At 42.8% G+C, this 27,538-nt stretch overlaps 1 protein-coding gene and 1 pseudogene across 1 annotated transcript in view; both read right to left on the minus strand.

Moving 5' to 3' along the window:
- Positions 1-2,624: 2,624 nt before the first annotated feature.
- Adamts18 (ADAM metallopeptidase with thrombospondin type 1 motif 18) overlaps positions 2,625-27,538 on the minus strand; it is a 144,980-nt gene continuing 120,066 nt past the window's right edge. The window contains exons 17-23 of the mRNA XM_006974065.4: positions 17,673-17,814; positions 16,466-16,592; positions 13,126-13,330; positions 10,248-10,430; positions 8,862-9,065; positions 7,538-7,685; positions 2,625-4,568 (exon numbers count right to left, since the gene is read on the minus strand). Coding sequence (XP_006974127.1) covers positions 4,453-4,568; positions 7,538-7,685; positions 8,862-9,065; positions 10,248-10,430; positions 13,126-13,330; positions 16,466-16,592; positions 17,673-17,814 — 1,125 coding nt within the window. The 3' untranslated portion in view covers positions 2,625-4,452. The remainder of the gene's footprint in view (positions 4,569-7,537; positions 7,686-8,861; positions 9,066-10,247; positions 10,431-13,125; positions 13,331-16,465; positions 16,593-17,672; positions 17,815-27,538) is intronic.
- Positions 5,615-5,729, minus strand: LOC121829907 (small nucleolar RNA SNORA40; annotated as a pseudogene).

A 27,538-nucleotide genomic window follows, 5' to 3' on the forward strand; every position in this document is an offset into this window, starting at 1 on the left:
AAAACAAATAGAAAAATCTCTTTAAAAATAGAAAAAAATGTAAAGTGATATATAATGCTTTTATGAGGTACCCAGGATGATGCTTTATGGGTGACAGGCTTGATAGTAACATGTCCAGAGCCTCTGTAGAAGTCTCCATCACGTGCAGACAAGGGTGACAGATTGAAAAGGAGCATAAAGGTTGCTGTGGTTTGGATATGAACTGTTACCCCCAGGCTCATGTATGAACAGCTGGTCTCCAGCTGGGGTCCCTGTTCTGAGAGACTGTGGAACTGTTAGAATGGGGGAGCCTCACTGGAGGAAGTGAGTCACTAGTAAGGGCCTTGAGGTGGATGACCTGGTTCAGCTTCCTGTCTCATCTCTGCTAACCTCAGGAGATTCGAGAAACACCCACCATAGGCTTCCATCACCATGGAGCTGCTTGCTACCATGCTTTCTCGACCATGGTAGACCGTGACCCTCCAGCTGTAAGGAGAAATAATCTTTTCCTCTTGTAATCTGCTTATTGGCAGGCATTTGGTCACAGCAAAGAGAAGCATTAATACCAATGTAGACCACCAAAGTTTTTGGAGAATTAAGATCTTAGGGTAAGATAAGGTAAAGCAGACAGAACACAGGATCCCTTCTTGTGTTTTTAAAAGATATTATTATTATTATTATTATTATTATTATTATTATTATTATTATTATTATTAAGCCACAGTTTCACTTATAATCCTGGCCAGCCTGGAGCTTACTATGTAAACCAGGGTGTTCTCAAACTGACAGAGATCTACCTCCTTCTGCCTCTTGAGTGCTAGGTTAAAGACATGGACCACCATACCTGGCATTATTGTATTATTTTTTTATTGTGCGGTTGTGTATGTATGTGTGAGTACTCAAGTGCAGGTAGCTGCAAAGGCAGGAGTGTCAGATCACTTGGAGCTTGAGTCTTGAGTGGTTTTGAGCTGCTCAACATGGGTTAGAAACTGAGCTTTCACCTTCAGCAAGAACATATGTGTTCTTAACCACTGAGCAGCTTCTCCAGCCCATGTTTCTGTATTTTTCAAGCTAAGGAATATAAGGCCGTGAAACCCATAAGCAAATGACCATTCCCCCTATGATATTTACAGCAATGGCCTTTCTGATCTGAATGCTATAAACCACTCTTAGCATCATACTCACTGTTGTAAGATCATCTCTGCCTGTGATTAGAACAGAACCCACGCCAAGAGCATTCCTGCATGCCTGCTCTCCATCCTGATGATCCTGGGGAGCTGCAGGCTCCAGACACTCTGATGCTATTGTCCAGGAAACATTATCATCCCAGAGAGAAGCTGTTAGTAGGGAATAGAGTCTTTAACTATACAATAACTATGCAACAGGTCTTCAAGTATCCTCTGATGAAAAGAGGGGCTTAGCAGGAATTTATTACCTTCCACCCTGATTCCACATCTTAAATCCCCAGCTCTGCCCATAATTCATCATCATTAAAGTCATTTATCACTGAAGTCTTATTTACATGCATCTCAGGGACCATGATTCCAAGGCCTGCATGTTCCCTGCTTTCTTTATGTCTCCTAGGATTGTGACAGAAGAGCCCCAAGGGGTCTGGGTTCAAGTCTCGACCCCATCACAAGCTGGCCATTTGCCTCAGGGCTAAATATGTGATCTCTCAGAATCCCAGATGCCTCCCCCCAAAGCGACTAATATCTTCCTAATTGAGCCATTGTGTGCTTTAAATGAGATAAAGTATATAAAAGTGCACATAGGACCTGGCAGCCATTAAATCCTAATGAATCTCTTCTAATCATACTTCATTACCAAAAGATACAAAGATAGCTTTTTCTTGTTTTCACTTTCCATTCTTAACCCTAATTTTTATTTTCCTACACATTAATAATTCATATACCATAATACTCTTAAATACATTTTAGAGCTATGCCTGGTGTGTGATCATAAATGGAAACACTAGATATTCAGGTTATTTGGATGTGCATCATCCAGAAAGTCTTCATGAGTCTGATGGTAAAGTTTTGAAAGCCTGAAAGTTCATGCTGTTTGAATAAGTTCCCCCCCCCCCTGTCCTTTCCTATCCTGTAAATACTCAGCTTCCTCTCCCTTCCCCTTGGTTTTGGCACAAATATTTTCCCCAGAATTCCCTTCAAATAGGAAGTAGCTTTAATGGCTTTATCTTTAGTGATTTTCATATGCAATGTTTATCTGCTCAGGACAGCAGAACACATTATCTAAAGATGCATCATGTCTTGAGATACTCAAGTTTTGTTTCACATTTATTATTTATGTTTTCGGAGCTGCATACAGGCATGTATCAAGACACATGTGTGGAGGTCAGAAGACAACTTTCAGGAGTCAGTTTTCTCCTTCCACAGTGTGGATTTCAGGGATTGAACTCAGGTCATCAGCATTGGCATCAAGTGCCTTTACCTGCAGAGTCATCTGGTTGGCCCAAATGCATCATCATTGGACAGTTTATTTCCTTATGCACAAAAGTGACAAATCCTTCTTAACTCCTCCCCTGCCCCCTTTAGTGAAGTTATGCTGAGGTCTCCATCAACAGGTAGGCAATTAAATCAACTTGGAAATAACTGACTTCACACTAACTTGTTCAAGAATTTAACAAGTTTCAAAGATAAAGAAACAGAATACTTTATTATAAAACATAAAATAATTAAATATTACACATATATTTTGACTTTTCTCTATAATCCATGTTTTTTTTTAATTCAACATTTTCCCTCAGAATATCACTTACTCAAAGAAGCGAGTGAGAACACATAAGAATAGGTTATTAATAAATTAATTCTTTCCCATAAAATAATAAAATGATAATTATATAAAGACAAATAACTTCCCACTTTTCAGAGAGCAAGGGAATGGTAGTGTGGTATTATTTTTTTCTCTCTCCTCATATCAAAATGGCTACTGAAGGGCCAAGCCAAGAAGGCCAAGCTGTTACTTTTCACTTCCATGGCAACTTTTCACTTCCATGGCATCCAAGGACTCATGATTCCCACTAGGATGGGAACAAGGAATGCTGTTAAATTTAACAGACCACTGTCTAGCTGGTTCTGCTGAGCTGGCAAACCCCTGTTTGAACCGAGACTCTGAGAAGCAGTAAAAATGAGTGTACATTCATCCAAGAAACTGGGGGGATGGAGTAGTATCATATAAACATGCCCTGTAGAACCACTTCTCAAAGAATTACAGGGGAACACAGTCTTATAAGTTACTCTGGCTTTGGCAAACAGAATGGTGTTTTTCCAATTGAGAACAATTTTAAGCTTGTTAATGCCCATCAACAGCTGGCTCCTGATGACCAAAAATCTCATCTGAGACATGGTAAAGTACTGTTATTCATGGAAGGGCTTGGTGAGTTGTAATTTATTAATGTAGCAAGAAGACAGATGGATTTTTCTCTGGCCACTGTGTTTTATTTATTTTTTTCCTTGTTGACCAAGTCCTGGGGTGAATTGAAACTTGTCAGTTGGTGGGCAAAAACCACAAGCAGTCTTTAATTTTCTAAGCATTCTGATAATATGTCTGGAGCATTATAAATGGTAGGCTTCCCTCCTTCAAGCATGCTATTTTACCAGTTAGCGCCTATTTTTACCAAAATGATCATGTCACCAGTTCTTGTTCCCAAAGAGCAGGCACCAGCCTCCCTCATCCCCAGTCAATAAGCACCAAAAGTTATGAGGTTGATGTCACATGAAGGGCATCAAGATTTGAGTTTTTTCCCCTTCAAGTGTGAATTTTAATTACACGAAGATCTTAAATAGCCCATGTGACCCTGCTTCCAGAATGCTACTGGGAATATGTTTCAAGTTGTTAATTTCAGTCTTGGAGACTCTCTAGAGGCAGACTATACTTGAAACCCAATAAACAACACACAGAAAATAAACATAAGATACAGCTTGCCAGTCCAGCAGCAAGCACCCATTGAGCACCGTTTGTTGTCAGATTTTGACACTCTAAATTCCAAGCAACTGCTGGGCAAAGAGTTCCATTCATGTATTTGATGGCTCTGAGTGTCAGTCTTTGACCTGAAGCCTTCACGGGCCTTTTAAAAAATAGATGTCTTTGCCCTTGACTCCTTTGATGTTCAAGGGTATGTGTGTGGAGAGGAGACTCACCCCAAAGTCAACAAGATTTTCACTTGGTCAAAATGAAAACCTGACATGTCTCAGTATGATGCATCTCATCTTTCAAATGACAGTGCAAATAGAAGGCTTTTTTTGTTGTTGTTTTTTAAAGCTGGATTTGTCATCACTTCTCATTGTCACGTGCTTTAGAGTACCATGTGCTTCTAGGGGTTGACTAAGGAGGCTAGTGGCTGTCTATCCATTCTTCAAACTCGGTGGCAGTTCCTGTGTGGTTTGTAGTCTTGATCAAAAGACCTGGAGATGGGCAGGTAAGGTCCTGGTCTGAGGAGGTTGCATGGTCTCTGGATCAGCTCTTCTTTGTGCATGACCTACAACACTGTTTTCCGTAAAATTTGTGGTTGCAGACCCCATGCTGAGGGACCAGATGACACCAGCTGAAGAAATCAACACAGGATGGATCATCTGAAAGGACAGAAAGCATTTAGCACATCAGCTAGGACTTTGGCCTCCTTACTAAGATGAGGGCCTATGGAACAGAGGTCTAGGCCCATCTCCTTGTCCCTCTGTGTGTTCTGCCGATGATACATTTGGACTTTGCCTGGGTGGGATTATTATTCCGAAAGGGACTGTATCTGTTAGCAGAATTTAAATAGGGGACCGGTGTTAGAAAAGAAGTCATAGCCAGGAGGAGATCATGATTGCCTGCATATAGCCTGGCAGTTAGCATGGGCATAAGGTCCCAGGGCAGTACCTTTCCAAGGAGCATCTTCCTTTTAGTTACTTTCTTCTTGCCTTTTCATGCACAATAAAAACCCACAGTTCTCTTGACTCTTCTTGTATGGGCCCTGGCTTGGACTTTCTGTGACTCACCTGCCTGTAGCTTCTTTGGTCCTGGGTTCTTATATCCAGAATTCCCCTTTTTATGCCCTTTTATATCTCAGTCATTCCCAGGAATCCTTTTCTGACACAAATAAGTTCCTGTCATGCCTCTTACTCAGGGCCTTCCTTCTCATCCCTCCACACTTCAAGGTATGGTGATTCCTGTGGAGGCTGAAGCTTTAGGATGTGAAGTCTGACTTCCTGGCCTCATCTTCTCCTTTCTTCCCCAACCCAGCCACACGAGCCCCCTTGCTGATCCCAGAAGCACTGGTGATCTCTGTCTACCATTTTCCCAATTCACCACCCAGTAGACTTTCCCTAAAATTCCAGGTTAGTTTCTTCTCTCCTCTGCCACTCAACAAACCAGCCTACTCCTTGGCCTTCCAGGGAGGGTCCTCACTATCTTCCTTGCTTTATCCATCTTCATTATACCATGTGGTTGCTTAGTCTCTGTCCTCTACAGTGCAAGATCTTTGAGAGCAGGTTCTTGGTCTCTGTTCTTCATTGGTTTCTTCCCAATACTTAAAATAGTGCCAGACACAAAGTAGTTGCTAGATAAATATTTTTTAAAACTTATCAACTATTTTTATTCTTAGAACACTATTATCACTCCACACTGGTTTGAATATCATGCTCCTCTTTACATGTATCGAAACGCACACTCAACAATGAGCTCCTGGTTGCAAAAATTTAGTTTTGCATCTGTTAAGTCCTGTCCACCAGCACAACAGAAAGACAAGTGCTAGCTAAAGAAAATGTTTTTGGAAAAAAATAACCACAGTGGCTAAAATAAAATCAAGCCATATAGCACAGGAACTTAGGTTTAAAAATGAGTGGGATATTCTTTTCCTTCCAGTGATTTCCAGACTCTCTCTCTCTCTCTCTCTCTCTCTCTCTCTCTCTCTCTCTCTCTCTCTCTCTCTCTCTCTCTCTCTCTGACGGCAGTGCAGATAACTTGTAAATGTTATCCTCAGCAGAGACTTGGTAAATGATGTCAGAGAAATAATAGTAACAACAGTATTTTTACATCAAGTATACAGAAGGATGGAGTTTAGTCTCCTGAAATGGGCACTCCTATAGATCAGAGATCAGGCACCAGAAAGCTGGCTTGAGATATGCTGGGTTCAAGATTCAAGTCAGACATTAAGATGAAGATCTAGCTACATTCCATTTGCCTAATTTATATGTATGTAATACACCTATGCACATACATTATACACATATCTAGTATCTGATGCTCCCAATCAGTTAGCATGTACCTTAGTCATGCTATTTATATTTCTAGACATTCTAGATTATTCTGTTGGTACAATGGAAGATTTGCAAGGTAATATAGACTACTGGAACTAGGGTCCTAACTTTGAGGTCACTTATTTTTGTGGTCCTTTGAGAGAAGGTCCTGCTATATACCCAGGGTAGCCTTGAACTTGTGGTTATGCTTCTGCCTCTGCCTCCTAAGTGTTGTGATTATAGGCATATCCTACCATTCCCTGACTAACCTCACTATTGTATCAACTCTCACTTCTCTAAAAAAAATTAAAAAAAATATATTATGTGTGTGGGTGCTCTATCTACATGTATGTCTATGCACCACATGCATGCAATGCCCATAGAGGCCAGAAGAAGGCATCAGATTCCCTGGAACTGGAGTAACAGATGGTTATGAGCTGCCATGTGGGTGCTGGGCATTGAATCTGATCCTGTTGACGAACAGCCAGTGATTTTAAGCACTGAGCCATCTCTCCTATGAATACAATAGCATTTTACCAAAAGCCTATAATAGGAGTCCTGGGCTTCATGTAAGCCAGGAGGCAGAGCTGAGGAGGGTCAGCATGCTGTGAGTGTGTGGTACCCTCTTTGCTGGTAAGAACAGTTATAGATGGCTGGTTATCTGAGATATGAACCAGGCATCTGGCTTACACTGTGGAGGCTGATTGTAGACCCCGCTCTCTTTGCCTCACTTTCTGCTTGCAGACAAGCAGCAAGCACCGTTGGCCCAGTCTTCCAAACCTGCCCAGCTTCCCTCCCCTTACTACCTCCCTGTAAAAGAGACTCTTCCATCTCTCCTTGGATGCAGCATCCACCTCTCCACGAGGAGATCCTGTTCTCATTCTGCTCCAGGTGACCCACTGTCATGATCTCATGGACCCCATATTTCTCCACCTTATCCGGTTAAATCTGATGTCTCTGTGATGACTAATGAGGCCCCTGTACCACATTTGGTTTGTGCCTATGCAGTCAACTGTGCTCCTAATCCAAGTATCTTGCTGTTCCTTCGCATTTGCCCTTTCTTCTGCTGAGCACATACGAGATCCACCTTCCTTTCTTCCCGGAGGCCCTTTTCAAAAGTTGCTTCCATTCTGGGGGTCTGGTATTGACAGGAACAGCCTCAGATTTGGCCTTGTACAAGTCTAAGAATACAGCCCCATGGATGCTGATGGGACCAGGATACCATAGAGTCATGTAACATCCAAGTGGCACAACTGACTATAATGAGCTGTGGAAAAGCTCTCCTAAAACTGGTGAAATTGGTGGGGCATGGAATCCTTTACCTCTCTTTTCAGGAGCTGGACAGAAGTTTGTATTGCAGGCTCTGAGCACCGGAGGCTTCTGATGGAGCAAACAACTTGAAGAAGGCCGGCCTTGCTGCACACAGTGGACAGATCGGGTCTGGACCCCTCCCCCACAGGTTACCGTGCACTGCAAGGAGGGAGACAGAAAGGAGTTACACCTGCTCAGCCGGACGGTGCCCTCTCTGAGGTCAGCAGCAGCAAACAGAAGGAAGCGTGATATTCATGACCAAGATGCCTGTGGATGTCGCAGTCTGCAGCTAGGTCTAGGCATACAGTCCAAGTCTATTCAGCCCTGTGTGAGCTGTGTGGTCTATCAGAAACGCCCTGGGCAAATGCTATTATACCTGAAAGTGTGTCTCCAGTGAAGGGGACCTTAAAGAGGTAGGCTCCAGAAGTAGCCTCAAAACCACAGAAACACATCCAGACATGGTCAGGGATGGAGGACAAGAAATCTAGGCAATCTCAGCCAGATGCCAGAATGGATGGGGGTAGCTTGAAGCAAGGGCTATAAAGGATGAACTAACCGGAGATACTTTGGGATGGTGCCTAACAAGATTCTGAGGTAGCATAGTACCTAACAACAAGGGGATTTCACTGTCCAATTAAGTAGAATCTAGGCTGCAAGTTTCTTTTTGTCCCCAAGGGCTACATGAAAGGCTGATGGATCTTTAACAAAAGAATGGAAATGTCAGGGGAAAAGGCAACCTTTAACTAGATCATTGCTGTTTTGCTTTAGAATGGACAGCAGACAGATGAGAACACCATTTTGTACAAAGATCACTGTATGTCCTTGTATTGGGAGGAAAAGGTAAGTTTTGGTAGACAGAAGATGCATTTTGGAATTATCCAAGCACTCAAATATAGATGTATGACTGCCATCAACTTGTCTGACTCTGAAGTTGCCGCGAAATGAGAAAATCCATGAAGAGCATTAACAGAAAACACAAGCAGGGGTTGGCAAAATTTAGTTTTGTGTCCTTCAGAAACATGCTCTGACAACCAGGGGTCAGGGATGGAGAGCAGCATCCCCAAAATGATGGTTTCAAGAGTGGCAACAACCAACATGAGCACAATGTCACAGGCTTTCTGTTCAATACTTGACTTATTCCAATGTTCTAGGTCTAAAAACTGTGTGCCAGATTGCACTTGGAACCTGCCCAGGCTCATATAGAGGGGTAGAATGGGTTGACCGATGCCAACCATCCCAACTGTATACAGTGGGGCAACTGTTGATGGACTGAGAACAGTGTTCCTGTGCTACGTCTCACTTGAACATCTGCTTCCTAAATCTGCACGCACCCACCTGTTGCCATGGTGAGGAATACCACCCTGCCACCACGCTGTACACGGGGCAAGCCCTTCTGTTGCAGGTTTCTTCCAGTTCCAGGTTTGGCTTCTTAAGGTTGCGGCATCTCCGCTCTGGGAATGTTATCAGTTTCCCCTGCAAGGTCTTCTCACTGCACTTCAGCTCTCTCTTCCTCACACCCAAACCACAGGTTGCAGAACACTAGGAGCCCAGAAAAGAGGTGTAAGAGTGCAGGGTTCCACAGTCAGATCTGCTGAGCTGTGTGTTCACTCAATGTCAACTACACAATACAGCAGCCAGGTCCCTCCTGTTACAGATGAGGAAATCAAAGGCCAGAGCATTGAAGGGAACTTCTCTTCTCCAAGTTACAAAGAGAAATCCCTGTTCATCAGGGATGAGGTGCCATACAGATGTGTGGGACACAGGCCGCTGAATTACTCACTTTGTCAATGCCCCATGCATTATATAATAATAGTTGAAAATACTCTTGATTTCTCATCATCCTCCATCCTTCTGTCTGAAGGACCAGAGCTAGGGCAGTATTGGAGTGACCAGGACTACTTGAGATCTCTCAGAAGAGTGAGGAATTTGAACCAAGAAATCAAAATGATTGAGATAGAACCATTTTTGCATGAATAACTGCCTGTCTTTGATTTTTACCTGTCTCTTTCTTGGTTAGATCTGCTCTAACACTGTGTTACACTAGAGGGAAAAAGAGGAGTCTGAAAGAGAACAGACTGTTTTAAACTACTGTGTAATGTATGGGGTCTTGATGAAGAGAACATGTCAGTGCATCAGTATAAATATTGTAAACTATGAAGGTGATGTGTTAGCTCCACTGTAAAGATGAATAAAGGGATGCTAGCCCAACATTTCCCTCACAGTACATATTGATGGCTGATTGCAAGGAGGGCACGTTTTTCACTTGGTTATTTTTGTGATAATGCTTTTATAAAAGGATTGAGAGGAGACAGAGGCATATTGTTGGATTTCATTCATGACATGGGCCAGTGCTTTTCACCTAGAAGAGAAGTGCATTGAAGGAACAGACACGTGGCCATCAAGCTCGTTATGGTTAGTTGATGTTCATTGTCAGGTTTACCAGATTTAAATAACCTAGGAACCACACCCCTGAAATGTGAAATCCACTCTAAATGTGGGTGCTACTAGCCCACGGGTTGGGGTCCTGGACTGAATCAAAATAGAAAGCAAATGGAGCACCAATGCTTATCTCTCTCCATTTTCTAAACATGGAAACAATAGAAAGAAACAGCAGTAAGTAGGTACCTGGCACATGTATGTACAGAAAGGAACCATGTAGGTGCCAGTGAGTGAAGGAGCATTTATGAAAATAACCCCCCAGTTGTGTCCCTAAACTCATACCTCACTCCATGAAGAGGTGATCCACTGGAGCCGATTGTTTTTGGGGCATCGTCCCAGCACACAGCCCTCCTGTGTCTCAGGTCTGGGGCTGCCAGAACACAGGCTCTCTGAGAGCGTCTCTGATGCAGAGTTTTTACAAAGGACCTCACGTCTCCTAACTCCTCGTCCACATGTCTTGGAACACTTGAGAAGAAGAAAAGGCACCATTTGTATCCACCTCAGATGGATTTCATTTGGGTAAACTGATGCACACACGGAGAATATATTTATAATTGATACACTGACATGTACATTTCATCAATACCCCATACATTATACAGTAGTTTAAAACAGTCTGTTCTCTTTCAGACACCTCTCTCCCTCTAGTGTATCACAGTGTTAGAGCAGATCTAACCAAGGAAGAGACAGGTAAAATCAAAGACATGCAGTTATCCATGCAAAAGTGGTTCTGTCTCAATCATTTTCATTACTTGGCTCAAACTCCCCACTCCTCAGAAGCTGAAGTGGGATATTTTAGCTTCCACTTCAAACATCTGAATACCCAGTGGCTGCTGCTTCATCCCCCAGGCTGAAGATGAACTATGCTCATCATGAAGCAAAGGGTTTTCCAGACACAGGATATGTTGTATCCAAACTTGACTTCCTCTCTCTGCCATAACCTTGGCCTAAGGTATATTACTGGGGCACCATAGGGAGCAAAGCAGGAATATGTACATACTCAATACAGATATGTACAAACAGTACCAAAAGAGTGAGATCCTCACCTCCTAAGAATGTTCTTTGGGCATAGTGCTAACACAGCACTTATCAAACATGTCTGAGTAAATTTGCACAATCCAAATCTTTACCCTGGGCAAGTTTCTTTTTTCTAAGAACTTTTTTTTTTTTTTTTGCTTTCCTGAGAATTCCATGAACTAGATAAGATGTCAAAGAATCATCCCAGGAACAGCTAAAAACTTGTCAAAATTTCTTAGAGAACTCTGGCTCCACACAGGGATTGTCTTGGAGGGCTATATCCCCATGTTGATACCTGTGGTCTTCTTTTCTTCTCAGAAGGATCAAATGATGTGGCCACTAGTACCTAAACAATAGACTGGGGCATAGTCCTACATGGGTTTACAGGACCGCTGTCAATTCTCACTCATCAGTGTCCACAATCTTAAAGGAGACAACATCATGACCAGCACACTGTGGACAGCAGGAACTGTGTAATGTGTTCAATGTGTTAGACTAGGTTATAAATTGGAGTCTGCATCACACAAGTGCCCATCAGCCTTCTGAGTTCACTGCTATCATCCTATTCAAAAGAAACATCTAAAAACTAAGGTCAAGGTACTTAGCTGCTAAGAAACAAACATGAGCTGGCACATGAGTCTGATGCCTAACCTTGGGAAAAAAACGTGGACCCTATCACTGCTCTTTCATGTATAATTCCTGAACAGTTAATAAAAATCTTAATTTTGTTTGCAATTATTTTTCATAAGAGAAAACTGTGTACATTGATCACAGCAGAATGAATTGATTTGTTGCTGTAACCCATGTCTAAGAGCTGAGTAGCTTGTGGAAACAAATTTTCTTTTATGTTCATCAAGAAACTACTCAAGACAGACCTGGTTTTTACAATTGAGCTTTAAAAGGAGAAAAACATTCAAAATATTTCCATGTGAAATTTGGAGTACTTTAAGATGTGTTGGATACTCTGTAGTCCCCATTTACTTTGGTTCATGCCTATCACATACATATGGCTTCATCAGCCCGTTGCATTCTCAATTTGCAATTCTCAATTGCAAAGAAAGTTTGGCCACATCAGATCTGACTTAGACTTACCCCTGCTATACAGAAATATATTAATTTTTTGCAAATATCCATGGCCATGTTCAAAGTATCCCTATCTACTCCTGGACCCTTATTTCCTAACAAATGTAGTCTCAATTTGAATAAAAAAAACATTCCCTCACCTTTTCTGGGCATTTGGTAGTGCGTTGTTAAACTTAGTAAGATATAGACTTCCTTTGGGAGAGAATAGACTCTAAGGGAACACATGACCGACAGGGGCCATTTGCCACTAACTAGCATCATGGTACAGGCCATATGCCTTATACTATCCACCCACACAGGCTAAGATAAGACTCTGAAGGCAGGAAAACCCTGGCACTTAACTTGTGTTTTGGGGAACTGTTTGTGCCCTGGAGGCCATTTGTCTCTGTGCTCTAGATGCCAATATGGCTCCTTCACTTCCAAGATGCCTCTGAGATGAACATACTCCCAGAAGAGAACATATGAGTTACAGGACATGTATGAGTTGTGCACAGCATGCAAATTCCTACTCCATGCTTCTTCTGACCCCACGATGCCATGCCTTGTGACAACTGCAAACTTGGTGCCCGGTTCTTTTGTATTCTTTGAGCTCTATAGCTTTGCCGCTAAAGTTTTCACCTTTATCTTGTTCCTTTCATCCCATTTATTTATTTATTTATTCTCTGGGTGTAGCGGTCAGCAGATGACTTTCTGGAATTGTGTGGGTCCCAGGGCTTGATCTCAGGTGGTTGGGCCTGGTGACAAGTGCCTTTACTCATAAATCTATCTCTCCACAGTCAGGGCCATGTTCCAATCCCTTTCTAGCTGCATTTATAGACTCTCCTCAATGGTCTCCATGCTTATTTCTGGGCCACTAAGGAAGAGTCCAAGCTCTGGTATAGGAGGTCCAAAACTTAGGGTCACATATGAACCATTAAAAAGGTACTAGCTGAAATGATGATTCCCAGGCACCGCCTCATTAATTCACTATGAAGATGAACATGGCCAAGTCACCTGTATTTCCACCACCTTGGTTTTTCATGCAGCCCAAGACTAGTGCTTCCAAAGCGGTGCTAGTTACCTGAGACCAGGGCCCAGGGCTCCACTCTGGAGGGCAGGCATGGCTGTTGCATACTTGAACCTGAGTGGGTGTGCTCACTGGGCAGAGAGAATGCAACACAGCTTCCTCCTTCTGGAAGGGCTTCTTCTGCACGCACCGTATCTTCCGGCTTTGCTGGCCCCCGGCACAGGACTTGCTACATACACTCCATTCACCTGGCAACCAACTTTCAGGGAGACCCAAAATTACTTTCTGTGGAATCAAAGCTTTGTAGTACTACTTCTCAAGCAGCTACTGAGAAAGACTACCTAGGAAAGCCCTCTGAACCATTTTATAACCAACCAAGGCAACCCCCACTAACTCTTCTTTTATGGATGTTGAATCACGCTCACATCCATTGGTGGGGGGCAGCTGTAAGGAAACACATTTAATCACCACAGGTTCTGGTAAAAATACATTCTAGCCTTCTACATGGAAAGAAATGTATTTTACTTTCTGAGTAACTCATCCAAGCAAATTTACTGAGCTGTTAACTATGTGTCGGGGACCCAGGCACTGGAGTTGGAAAGATGAAATGAGACCACATTCTTGCCATAAGGAAGCCTATGACAGTCAAACTGTGAGTATGTGAATCAAGACAAGGTTTTCTGATAAGTACTGTGACATAACCACAAGGCTAGTGGAAGAGTGAATAGCATGGGAAGGCAGGTGTCTCCATAGGAGAGGGACAGTGCTCAGAGGAGATCTGCAGAGGAGACTTTCTAAGTGGCAGTTCCCCACACTCCTTCTCTAGTTGGTCTTACAATTTACTGATAGGTCAGAGATCTAACCTCATGCTATTTATCTAAAGATCACCAGACACAGTTTTCCAGAACTATGCAAGATTCCTTTGCAAGAATTATTTCTGACTGACTGAAATTGTATAACTTACAGATATAACATTAAAATAAAGGCCTCCAGATATAGCTGCTACACATTTGACTCATAGCAATGATGTCTACAATTACCTTGAATATAAATACACTAAGTATTGATTATTTTAGAAAATAAGACCAAATCAGTAGCCAACTGTTTTGGTTAGACCTCAAGAATTTCATCACCTTGCTTAATCTTATTTTTCCCCTTTCTGCGGTCTCTGCCATAAGCGCTGTGTGTGAAATTAAAGCCCTTCAGTCTAGAGAATTAACACAAGAGTGTTAGATTATATGTGTTCTTAAAAATACCACAGAATTCAGACCATCTTACTTTCAGTCAAAGACAATCAATCAAATAATTCCTCATATTCATACATTTTTTATACCTTACAAGATCTTAGAAAACATACTTTGAAACTACTAGTTTCATCATTTGCCTCCACTCCCCAGATTGTGTTTTTCTATCAAATTCAAATTTCTCTCCTTATGTGACAAATATGACAAGTTGGTACATGTACTAGAAAGAGCATCGCACGGACATTTGGGGGTGGCACTCCTGGCCTTCCACATTTGATTCCCAGGCTACATTTCCACCTGGCTTTCCTGTCATCCACTTCTCCTGAAGAAGTACCGACTCCAGGTGGTCCATCTGGTCCCTTACTGATTTTTAACACCTGACATTTCATAGCACCAGGCTTTGCATTTCAGTCCTTCTGTGCTTATCCACTATTTCCATTCCCCCATGAAAGGAATGATGGGACCACCTGCTGTCACCTCCACATTGCACTTCTCAGCTCAGAGCCTGACCTACAGTGAGTCCTCAGGACAGGGTCAATACAAGTGGAAGTAAAGAGTTAGATCTGGTAATTCCTTTGTCCTTATGGTTCTCAGTTGAGATCCTTCTTTCTAGTTTATCCTTGGGGAAGAACAGTCCTCGAGAATGTCCGTTCTCTGAATTGAATATGCAGACACTGAGTGAGGGTGGAGAGCAAAGGGATGAAGCAGAAGAGCCCACCCAGGACACCAGCTTCACTCTGCAGACCCTGCAAGGGGCCGTTCTGATCCCAGATAAACTTATTCTTCATAAAACATCAGTCAGCCCTGCACACAGTCCTCAGGGGAGTCTAGAAGTTGTGGATGACCTCAGCATGCTCTTACACAGGTGTACAAATGAAAGAGTCCCTGTCTTTTGCTGGGTGGTTTAACCAGTGATAGGAGAAAGTCCTGAAATCAGGAACTGTCACCTTGCCAATCAAGTGTTGTGATTCTGTGTGTACACATTAGTACACATACTACTACCTGAAGATTACTACACAGAGCCATTACCTAAAGATGAGATGAGCCTATGAGAGTCAAGAACACTTTCTGTTCATTGCATGCTAAGGCCACTGAGGTAATTCTTAGAACTGTTTATTTCATGGAAAAAGAGGAAAATCCACAGAACTCCCCCCATGCCCTATTTCTTTCTTCCCTTTGTACTCATAGTTCAGTTAGCTTCAGAATCTCAGAGAGAAACTGGACAGACAGTACTAGTGGGTATCTGAAACCCCAAACAATTATGAGAAAATGAAATATTAGTTTATGCGCTTAAATATCTATTTGTTCATTCATGCACCCACATGCGAGCACACACACACACACACAAACACACACACACACACACACACACACAACTGTGTTACCACAAAGTCAGTACCACTTATTAAAATGACCTGAACCCTAGTGACTTCACTACTGCTTTATATAAATACATTTGGCCTAAGATAAATCACCAAGAGCCGACTCCAGTTGGCCAGGAAACTTGCTTAGACTCATCTTCCAACAGTGGCTTGGCTAAAATGAGTCTGAGAACAAACCCACTGAGTGCCCAGAGCGACAGTCATCAGCGGGGGTGTCACCACTTGGCTTTCACGTCTCTAGTTTGTATCTTACTACTGTGCAATTTGCATCTGAGGTTCCACGGTCTGCACTATTCTCATCCTTACATTCTTGGATGACCGATGTAAAAGTTAAGCATACAGCCACACTGAAATTTAACTAATATAAGATTGTGTGTCACTTAAATATCTGCTTGATTCCATTCTGAAAAGAGGGTGGTTTCTTCAAAAGTTAAAAAGCGAGGCTGTGGCGCTTGCTGGGTGATAGAGCACTTGCTTAGCAAGCATGAGGCCCTAGAGTCAAGTCTTACCACTGCTAGGAAAAAAGAAAAGACATTGTTATATCTCAAACTTCCATAGCAAAATGTGAGTGTCTAAGGCAAATACATATTTTTAGGTCCTCCGATTCAATTTCAATCATTTTCTTTTCCCTATTTTTATATTAAACATTGTGTTTACTTTTTAATCCCTTCCCATCAGATGTATAAACAGGGGCTTTTCACTGTTGCCCAGCAGTGACAACGATGTAGGGAACACATACAAACAAGGAGACATTTGCAGATGACTTACTAGGCTGGGCAGGAGAAAGCATTGCAGGTCTTGGGTTCTGTTGCTGGCTTGGTTCTGACATTGCAGAATGAGGAGTTGACTTGAGTGTTTGGATCTCGTAAGCAAATGGCCTTGATGCTTATGTAACCTAGTGAGAGGCCAGAGGTTACACAGTGAGAAATGCAGATAACCCACTTAACACTTAGTTTGGGATTGATCAGTGTTCTGGTATCCTATTTAAGACACTGCATCCAAATATTTTTGTGAAATAGTTCCTTGGGACACAGTTACAACCCACTTAAATTCAAATCATTTATCCCCAAGATAATGGACTTTTATACTTTAGTAATTTTAATATATGTTTTTCATTTTCAAGTGGATTCTAGATCCATCAAGTGATAAATACTATTCAAAACAGAGTAACCATGAAATGAAACACCCCGGGAAGCTTTAACATAAATTGTACAGATCTAATGGAAAACATTTCTATCTGTAAACCACTAGGGAGGGGACTGAAGAGATGCTCAGCAGTTAAGAGCACTCGCTGCTCTTGCCTCTAGTCTAGAGGATCAGGGTTAGATTTCAGGCATCCATTCAGCAGCTCACAGCCATCTGCAATGCCAGTTCCGGGGAGTTCTGATGTCCCTTTCTGCCCTCTATGGGTACTGCATACATGCAAACAGATAGGCAAACACTTATACATAAAAATAATTAAGCCACTAGTGAATTATATGTGAAAACCCTAATATTCTACTTTACCATGAAACATCTTCTGTTTCTATACCCAAGTGATGCCTGTATAGGCAACAAGTTAAACTCTGAATATTCATTCACACCTACCGGCTAGGACCCTGGTTTATGTAAACATTTGTTTTAGCAGAACTGTACAGCCTGGTTCCAAGTATTCAACACTTCCCATCAGAGGCACAAAATGTTCTGTAAATACTCATATTTAGCTCCTCAGACAGAAAATGCCACCCTGTCTTGGAATTGTTCTTTGTTTTTCATTTATATGTCTTTCCTTCAAACAGCATCTGAGACATGATTCAAATGTCAGCCTCGCTTTAATGATTGGCAGTCAGCTGCTCTCCTCAGCTAACAAGTTTGTTTTCCGGAGACACAGATCTAACTGCATTGGGGTTCCCCAGAGTTCACAGTGTCCCTATATAGACTGGATAAAACCTGTAAGCAGAGATGAGCTGGGAGGCAGAGGTAAGAAATCGCTTACCTCCCCCACAGGAGACTGAGCAGTCAGACTGCACTGTGTGCCAGGTGTACTGGTACCTCTTTGTGGTTGGCTGAGTTACGTTCATGACCTTGGGAAGTGCATACTTCCATGTGATCCCCGGATTCTTGCCTTGTGTCAGAATCTGAATAGGGTGGGATAAGACTTGAGAGATCAGTGTGCCATCCAGAGATCTTGTTGAATATTTTAAAGACATTTGCAAGTCATTTTGGTCTTAAAATCAGATCATTTCTTGTTCTCAAGAATGTTAAATATTGAAATCAAAAGGTTTCCTATGACACTTGAAAGCATTTGCCTTCCTAGGATCAAAACTGGAGTAGACAGATGCTGGAAAAACCTAATTTGATGTTTTCATGCAATCATGCAGAACTCAAGGAAAGGAATCACCAACAAAGTAAACGAGCCGTTAAGACGAAGACGAGAGGCCCAGCAAGGTGAGTCAGTGATCACAGGCACTTGTGCAAGTCTGATGACCTAAATGTAATTCCCCAGAAGACATGTGATGGTAGAAGGAGACAGCAGAATCCACAAAGTTGTCTTTTGGGCCTCCCCCATCCATGCCCATACACGTGTGCGCACACACCTACACATACACACACAAATTGAAAATAAAACAAATCATAATAGAGTCAATATATGTAGTATAAGGGATTCAATATATATAAAAATTCAAATATATATAAAAATTCAAATATATAAAAAAGCATGGGACTCAGGACGAATCTGATCCCATATGGTATGACTCCTGATGAGCAGCGGGGCTATGGGCCTCCTTTGGTTATTAGACGATCTGCTAGCCTTTGTACATTATCTCAAAGCATTCCTTCAATAACTCTACAATGCTTTTTATTTGTTCATAAAAAGAATGTGTACAAGATCGTTCAATGACTAGAGAATGAATTTAAATAAATGTGCAAAAAAAGGGTGTGCTTTTCCAATGCCACCCATAGCCTTCTTGATGTGGGCAAACACTCTCTGGGTGTCCTCTCTTTCAAACCATTCCCTTTTTTTTTTCTCTCTCTCAAGCTCAATTCATGAATATAAATAACTGGTTTTCTCCTACCCCATGAGTTTTGTGGAAAATTCTTCACCACCAGAACTGGGCATGCATGCTCCAGAGGCAAAGCCTACAGCTAGTTAAAAATAGGCACCCCTCCTCTCTGTCTGTTGGCATCCCACCCCAATTAAAGTTGGCTGGGTGGCACTGTACCACTGTACCACACTGCTCTTTAGGATGCTACCACATGGGTTTCATGTTGCCATTAGCTTAAATGCCTCCAGAAGTATTGTGTCTGCCACCGAAGGGATCATGACATGAACATCACTTGGTAGTATAACCAAGGGAATAGCAGAGTCTTCCAGACAGAGTCATGTTAACAGATAGATCTAAGTTGCCTCCACTTTCTCGGAAATGAAATTATTACACAACACAACAGGCAGAAGTATTAGGATGAACAAGCACTGGATTCCCACCAGTTGCCAACAAAAATGTTCTGCTCCCCTTGCTTGGCCTTTCTACTATGTTTCTGCTAAATTGCTGGTGCCAGATTAAGTAAATACAGGCAACTCACAGTCAGACTGGAATTAGAAGAATAGATAGATCAGTATTCAGAAACTGTGGTGTTTTCATTTTGTCTGCTCGACACAACCCAGAATCACCCAGGAAGAGAGTCTCAGTGAGGGATTGTCTAGGTCAGGCTTCTCTCTCTCTCTCTCTCTCTCTCTCTCTCTCTCTCTCTCTCTCTCTCTCTCTCTCTCTCTCTCTCTCCCTCTCTCTCTCTCTCCCTCTCTCTCTGAGTGTGTGTGTGTATTTGGGGGATGGTCTTGAGTGCCTTAATTGATATGGTGGGAAGACCCAGCTTAAAAGTGGGGAGCTTGAGCCGGGTGGTGGTGGTGCATACCTTTAATCCCAGAACTCAGGAGGCAGAGGCAGGCAGATCTCTATGAGTTCAAGGCCAGCCTGGGCTACAGAGTGAGTTCCAGGACAGGCACCAAAACCACACAGAGAAACCCTGTCTCGAAAAACAAACAAACAAACAAACAAACAAACAACAACAACAACAAAAACGTGGGGAGCTTGGTTCTTGAGTATATAGAAAAAGCTAGCCGAGCACTAAGCATGATGCATTCATTCTCTGCTCTTGACTGTGGCCGAGTGACTAGTTGCTTCAGATTCCTGTCTTGAGTTTCATCAAGGATGGACTGTAATCTCAAACTATGATCTAAAACAAACTCTTTCCCCCAAGTTGCTTTTTCTTGGGGTATTTATCACAACAGCAGAGACATAACTAGGACAGAAGGTGATCTCTCTGCTTATTTGGTATTTTGTCTCTCTTGCTCCTTTTGTTAAAGTGATATGACAAACCTTAGCACGTTTGGTGCTGTCTCTGTGCGACAGAAAGGAATAGAGAGACCTTGGAGAGGGAATAATGTAGGGTAGCACAAGTCCACGAGTGGCAATAAAAGGACAAGTAAGATGCAAAAGAGTTATGGCAAGCCAAGGGAGGTCTTAGCAGGGTGGTGCCACAGTTTGGTGGAGTCACACTCAGCTGCTCACAGCAGAGGCACATCTTGTATGCTGGGGGAAAGAGATGTACTGCCTTATCGCCATTCTCTAGTGCACCTATTCCTTCCTTCATCCAAACTAGTTGCTGATTTCTACTGCTACAGGGGAATGGACTTCTATGAAAATGTGAAGAAAACAGAAATATAAAATAATGTTAGTTCTTGCCTTTTTTTTAGCCACCAGGGTGAACACTTTGTGATCTGAGTGATTTAACAAGGGTTTGGGATTTAGATCCCCGGTAGGGAGTATTTGCCAAGCGAGCACAAAGGCCTGAGTTTGCTCTGCAGCACTGGGAAAGCAAGCAAGCAAACAAAGAGGAGCCAGGGATGTAAAAGAGGAGCTAGAGTCTAACGTGCATAAAACCTTGGGTTCAAGCCCCGATACCACATAAACAAGGCCCATGACTGTAATATCAGCACTTGGGAGCTGCAAGTAGGGGAATCAGCAAGTTCAAGGTCACCCTTGGCTACGGAGTGAGAATGAAGCCACCATGGGATACAAGAGATCTATCTGCACGCCCCCCACCACTACTACTAGTCAATCCACAAGGAAAAAAAATGGTTTAACCAATTTTCATTGAGCATACATAGTTCCTATTGCCTTCACTTTCTGGCTGTACTTTAGGAACCAACATTAGCATATGGCTTCACTGCTACACCGAAAAATTAGGCTGAACAGAAAAGCTCCCATCACACTCAGGAGAAAGCAACCAAGATGCCCGCACTTCCCACACTGCCATCACAGCCAATTATTCTGCATAATCAACACTGCCAACAGGCAGAGACTTACACCATGTCCCTCCATAAGCCTGCTCCTGTCTCTGCAGCTGGCCTGTCATTTCTATGATGTTCTGCCTGGTTGCTGTTTGAGACCTCTTCCATCATGTTCCAGTTTGCTTTTTCTGCTGCTCTGATAAACATCATGACCAAAAGCAACTTGGGGAGGAGGAAAGGGTTTATTTGGCTCATACTTCCAGGTGTCCATCACTGAGGGGAGTTGGGGCAGGAGCTTAAGAGGGAACTGAAGTAGGAACCATGAAGGAACATTGCTACTGACTTACTCACTGGCTTTTGTATACAGCCCAGGTCATTAGTAACCTCAAACTTAAGTCAGCCCAATGTGTTTCAACCTAACACATGCCAACAGCGGTTGCCATTCTCTATGAAATCCCAACCCCTGACCTCCACATTTGTCTATTCCATTGTTGACTCAACCTCTGAATCTGAATATTTGGGAGATACATTCAAGTCCAACATTAGCTACAACCTCTTTCCCTGTATTCAGAAAGGCTAGTTTTCCCTCAGCCTTCTCCTCCTCATGAGATGTCCACTCATCCTTCTAGGTCTACAGGCCAGTACAGGATCATGGAGCCCCCATAGACTCTTCTCATTCTCACAACTCACATGCAACAGGCCAGGCCATGGCATCGTCTTTACATTCCATGGGCCTTCTGTCCCACTACCGCTCATGTTACTGACACTATCCTTGGCTAAGCACCACTGTATCATGTCTGACTTCCATGGACAGGGAAGAGAGAAGTGATCTTCTCCAGAAGAGAAGGTGAGGCAGATACACATTTAAAAGTAATTCTGCCACAGTCACCCAATAAATCAAAAGCCAAGGGCTTTAAAACCTGCAGAGGGAAATCACACATATATGCGAAACTTAAGGATAATTGAAAGAATATCTAAAATCACATGCTTAAGGATAATTGAAAGAATATCTAAAATCACATGATTGCCTCAATCACTTGCCTATCTAAAATCACATGACCACTGAAAGCAGCTTAGTTGCTATTATTCGGTGTTATCAAAAATTCTGGGTCTTACTATATTTCATGTTCAGTTTATTTACTTAGTTATTGAAGTACACTTTCAAGTAGCCTACCCTGGCATTGGGCTCATTAGGCAACCGAGGCTGGACTTGAACTCTGATCTGCCTATCTCTGTCTCTTGAGTGCTAAGATTGTTTTGTTTTTGAGAACTGGAGCTCTATTATGTAGCATTCTCTGATCTGAATTTGTGATCCTCCTGCCTCTGCCTTTTGAATGCTGGGATCCCAAGTGGGTACCACTATGCCCACACTTATTAACGGAGTATCTCAGGAAGAACCTGAGCCATGTGTCAAAGCAAACAAAGGGAAACTTCCTTGTGGCTTTCCAATCCTCGTGAAGAGACAAATAAGACATTGCCCACCTCCCTCTCCTCATCACTGAATAGAAAATATGGAAAGATACTTAGAAAAGTAAAATATTTGAGCTAAAAGCGAGAACACTGAGTAAACTATTTAAAAGCTATAGGGAATGAATATACCCCACATTACCCAGACAAGCAAAATAGAAAAAAAAAAAAAGATGAAAAAAGGCACACTGTATTACAATGTGTTAACAGTTTTCACAGGAGACATGCACCTTTAAATCAGTAAGTCACAGACACCCAAAGTGACTCTCCCTGTACATTCTATTAGTTTTCCAGACACTGACACATAAGACACAGTCTTCCTATTTATTTGTGGAACATGTGAATGTGTTTTACAAAGGCATTAAGCGGCTTAAAAGCACCCCAACTCTAAGGACTCAAGGCTCAACCTTGCTGTCTGCATAGCTATAAATCCACATGCAGTTATGTGAGCAGCCATGTATGTTAGAAGCAAATACATAAACCAGTAGAGGGCTGGCCCAAGACTTTAACATAAGCCCTTAAAAGCCTTTTGAAAGAAGGACCAGCGTCCATCCTCCACAGGGCAAAGCCATAAAAGACAAGCACATCTTGACAGTAAGGCTGTGGCTTTGCTTCCCAACAGTGAGGCACTCTCTGCCCCGGTCTTTACCCTGTGAGGAGGAGGGGAGTGGCTGAGAATGGAACACAGAAGGAATCCCCCCTGTGCTTCAAACAGGTCTCTGGAAATGGACCTTCCACTTTGCCTAGGGTAATCTCTGTGAATTTTTCGTATTTTCAAAAAACCTGAGTTTGGCGAAGAAATCAATTCCACATTTCAAAATCTGTGATCACAGCACAAAAGGAAAATCCAAGGCCCCTTGATTTAAATAATTAAGAATTCAGCACTCCTTTAGGTCTACTATAGAGTGCCTTTGAGCACAAGGCTTTCTGCTCACCTTTACGTCCCACGGACATGAAGCCAGTTTGACCCAAACTTAATTAATTTAGAGAAACAATTTTAAATCTTTAAAGTCCATAATGATCCTTTGATTAACAACAACTTCTATCTTCATGGAGGGAGAGCATAGGCCCCAGTTAGGTGACCCTGTCAAGGACACCAGGTACCTGATGTGACCATCTTAATTCTCTTAACTGCAGATAGCTACTGTGAAGTCCAGGAGAGAAGTACATAGGCCCACTTCCTTTCTGAATGCTGGGGCATAGCCTCAAACAATGATTTCATAGCCTGAAAAGGATAATATCTGTCATTCACAGCTATCTAAAAACCTGCTCGGGGTGACTCTGTCCACAGCAGCAGGTTGATTTTCTCAGCATGGGGTGGGGGTGGGTGGCAGGGACACCCTCCCAGTGCCACAGGCATCAGAGCCTTGCCTCCATGGCACAGCGTGACAGCGATGCCACTTCTGAACCGCCCCGTGCTGCACTGCAGGTTGAACAGCCAAGCTGTTAAATGTGCAAATTTGGAAAGACCGCCAGTGATTCAGTCTACTTAACTGGACTTAGTCCAAAGAACTTTCCAGCCAACTGGGACTGGGTCTCTAATTTATAGCTGGCAAGCGACCCCCTTAAATACTTCCAGGTCCTTAATAGAACTGTTTAATGTCTACCTTTAACACACGAACCACCTGCCTTCAGACACAGCACTCAGCAGCTTTGACCGCAGGGTGCATGGTTATAAAATTCACAGTTCCTTAAGCTGGAGAGCCAAGGACAGGGTTGGAACCTACCAACTGCCCGCTAAAGTGGGGGGAGTCCTTGACACGGACAAGGCTGGAACCTACCAACTGCCCACTAAAGTGGGGGGAGCAGCTCCTGCCAATGGCACCCAGTGCGCTCTTGGGTAGATAGATAACTGGCTATTTTTCTTTTACTTCTGCCTTTTGATTCCTGTTAAAATTTACAGATTTCTTCTATGAGGTTTGTATTGGTTTCATTATTGAAAGCCCGTTTCAAAAATGTGTAAGTTTTCCTAATCTCTTCATGAAAATCCAAGTTAGAGATAGTTTTTTTTTTTTTTTTTTTTTTTTTTTTTTTTTTTTTTTTTCCGAGACAGGGTTTCTCTGTGTAGCTTTGTGCCTTTCCTAGGACTCACTTGGTAGCCCAGGCTGGCCTCGAACTCACAGAGATCCGCCTGGCTCTGCCTCCCGAGTGCTGGGATTAAAAGCGTGCGCCACCACCGCCCGGCATTAGAGATAGGTTTTAAAGACTGGCTTTTACTATATGCAAGGAGACAAGGTTCTCTCTTCTATTGTGTATTTGATGGTGTGTGTTCCTGAGTGTGGGTATTTGTGAAAGTGTCTGTGGAGGCCAGAACTGAACCTTGGGTGCTGTTCCTCAGGTGCTATCCACCTTGTTCTTCAAGATAGGGTCCTTTCATCGCTCTGGAGCTTGTCAAGTCAGATAGGATGAACTGACTGGCCATTGAGCCCAGAGCCCCCAGCTCCACCTTCCTAGTACTGTGAGTCCTGGGGATTGAACTCGGGTCATCACACTGTGCAGCGAGCTTTTTATCCATGGAGCTTTTTCCATGGCCCCATAATGAACTTGGTTGCTTTAAACGTAACGAGAGCAATGCTTCTTGAATACCTCTTGTATACCAGGCAAAGGTTTCCAAATGTGTTCTTTACTTTAAAGCTGATATCAATAATTTGCAAAGATGTAGCAGCCATCAGTTTGCAGATGGATATTCTAATTTCAGGTACCATAGCTGGCAAAGGATGGAATATTGGGCATTGTCTAGTTGTAATACTCAACCTCATCTCTCAGGAGGATTCTTTCTCATGCTCTGATACAATGTTTAGGAATCTAATATAAAGTTTAAGCTTGAGTAAGTGGCACAGGCCTATAATCCCAGATACTCCAGTGACTGAAACAGGTTCAAGGCTGGCTAGTCAACTTATTGAGACCCTGTCACCAAATTAAAAAACTTACAGAGGTTAATAAATATGTTACCAAAAAAAGGGTGGAGATATAGCTTAGTGGTAGAACACACTTCTCTAGCATGCATGAGACCATAATCCTCAGCAACACACACACACATGCGCTCCTGCACACACACATTTACTCACACTATTAAGACTCAGTAGCATGCTAAAATAGCTATTTTCAGCCCTTTTAACAGTGCTGGGCCTTTTGATTCTTGCACTAATGAACTGACTATATCTGTGCTTACCTGAACAAGACTCACCAGGATCACACCAGTTAAAAAATTCCAGCATAAAGTACCCCTACTTAGGGAACTATTAGTAGTTGACAGAGTCACTTTTCTTCAGGAAGTGGCCACTCGTAGGTTGCCTATAACCTCACAGCCATTTGAATGTGGGCAGCACTAATTGGATTTGGTGGGTTATAAAAAAAAAAATGTATAAAGAGGACATGAAGTCAGGAGAGAGATGTAGAGGACTTGAGGAGAGTTGGGGGTGGGGGTAGAGGGTTGGAAATGACCAAACTTCAGTATATGTGTGTGTGTGTGTGTGTGTGTGTGTGTGTGTGTGTGTGTGTAATTTTTATAGAATAACCTCACCCCCAAATAACCACAGCCCAAGCTGTTGTGCTGAGCTGAAGCTGCCAGCTGTGTGTTTTGAGCATGTTACCCAGTCTATCTACTTCACTTCCCTGTGTGCCTGTTTAAATGTCTTCAGTGCCGTCTGAACCACCGAAACAGCCATAAACCGACAGATTCCTCCTTCCTTGATAAAATACAAACAGCATCATATGTCATACGTCTTGGAGAAGGAAAGAGTTCCATCGCATATTTTTTTTTTGTAAGTTTATGTGGTTTCTGAAACTCCACAGTATGTTACAAATCCATCTAGTGTTCTTCACCTTCTCATGTGTGGAGAAGTAGGACTAGACAAGCCTCTGTAATGCAACTTGGGCAGTCACCTGAAGAGTGGCTTCAAAGGTGTGGGCTGACACACCGAAGCTCCGTGAGGGCTCTAAGTCAACCAGCGGACATGCATCTGAGTCTAACAAAGAAATGGTGCTTGCTGATCCATCACAGAAGTATGCGCCATGAATTAACCTGAAGCTCCAGCTTCAAACAGACTATGGCAGCTGAGAAAAACGGTATGTTATGTGCTGGCGGTCCTCGAGAGTGGCTCTCGCACCTGCACTCTACATCGGCTCTTCTGAGTCCATTGTCCATTTCTCCCTTGTCTCCTGTGTTCCTGTATCGCCACTGAATGCTCGCTGTGTGACTGCTCCTCTTCCACCTACACTGACTCATCTCGAGGAACAGTTCTCTCCATTACATTAATTACAGCTGTTATACCTAGGGGAGGATTTAGCTAGACTCATCCCAAAGGCAGGAGCTAGATGGAAAGAACATAGCTTATTGATGGTACTTATACACAGTCATCTTGCTAATCAAGGTGCCTGTCCACCTGGTTCCTTTCTCTACAGCCAGAGAATGCAGAGGGAAGTTATTTACTATAGTAATTAATTCTCATTCATATTCTCTTTCCCTATACCTTCATCTTTCTGTCAGACAGGCTCTCACTGTGTCGCCCTGGCTGCCCTGAAACTCACTATGCAGACCAGGCTGGCCTCAAACTCACAGAGATCAGCTTTGCTTCTGCCTCTCAAATGCTCTGATTAAAGGTGTGCACCGCCATGTTCAGCCCATGATAATTTTGTATACACATCTTTTCCAGCCTTGAAACTAGCCTGAGGTCAGCCCTGTTTCTCACTTACTGTGGCTAACTCCCAAAGCTGCTGTATGTTTAGCTTTGGCATTCTATCAAACACTAATGGGCTTGCAAAGAGTTGAATGTGCCTTTTCTGCAGCCTAACACTGCTGAGGGGGAGGGGAAATTCTTTAACCTAAAGGAAAGTCTTTTATATGTTAAGTTTTTCTAAAAGAGGAATGCGGCAAGAATCTGAGAGATCAGATTTCAGTTAAAGATTTGCAGCTTGGCTGTCATGCCATCCCGGACCACTCTGTTCAGGAGATAGGGATGACATCACTCCACAAGGAAACACTCCTGAGGAGTCCCCCTCCACCTGCAGGACAGCTTGCTAGAGGATGGCTCTTTTTCTGCTGTGTGCCTGTGCTTGTGTGTGAGAGAGACACAGAGGTAGACAACCTGGGGGAATAAAGG

This window comes from Peromyscus maniculatus, chromosome 5 (genome assembly GCF_049852395.1).
Source record: "Peromyscus maniculatus bairdii isolate BWxNUB_F1_BW_parent chromosome 5, HU_Pman_BW_mat_3.1, whole genome shotgun sequence".
NCBI classification, from domain to species: domain Eukaryota; kingdom Metazoa; phylum Chordata; class Mammalia; order Rodentia; family Cricetidae; genus Peromyscus; species Peromyscus maniculatus.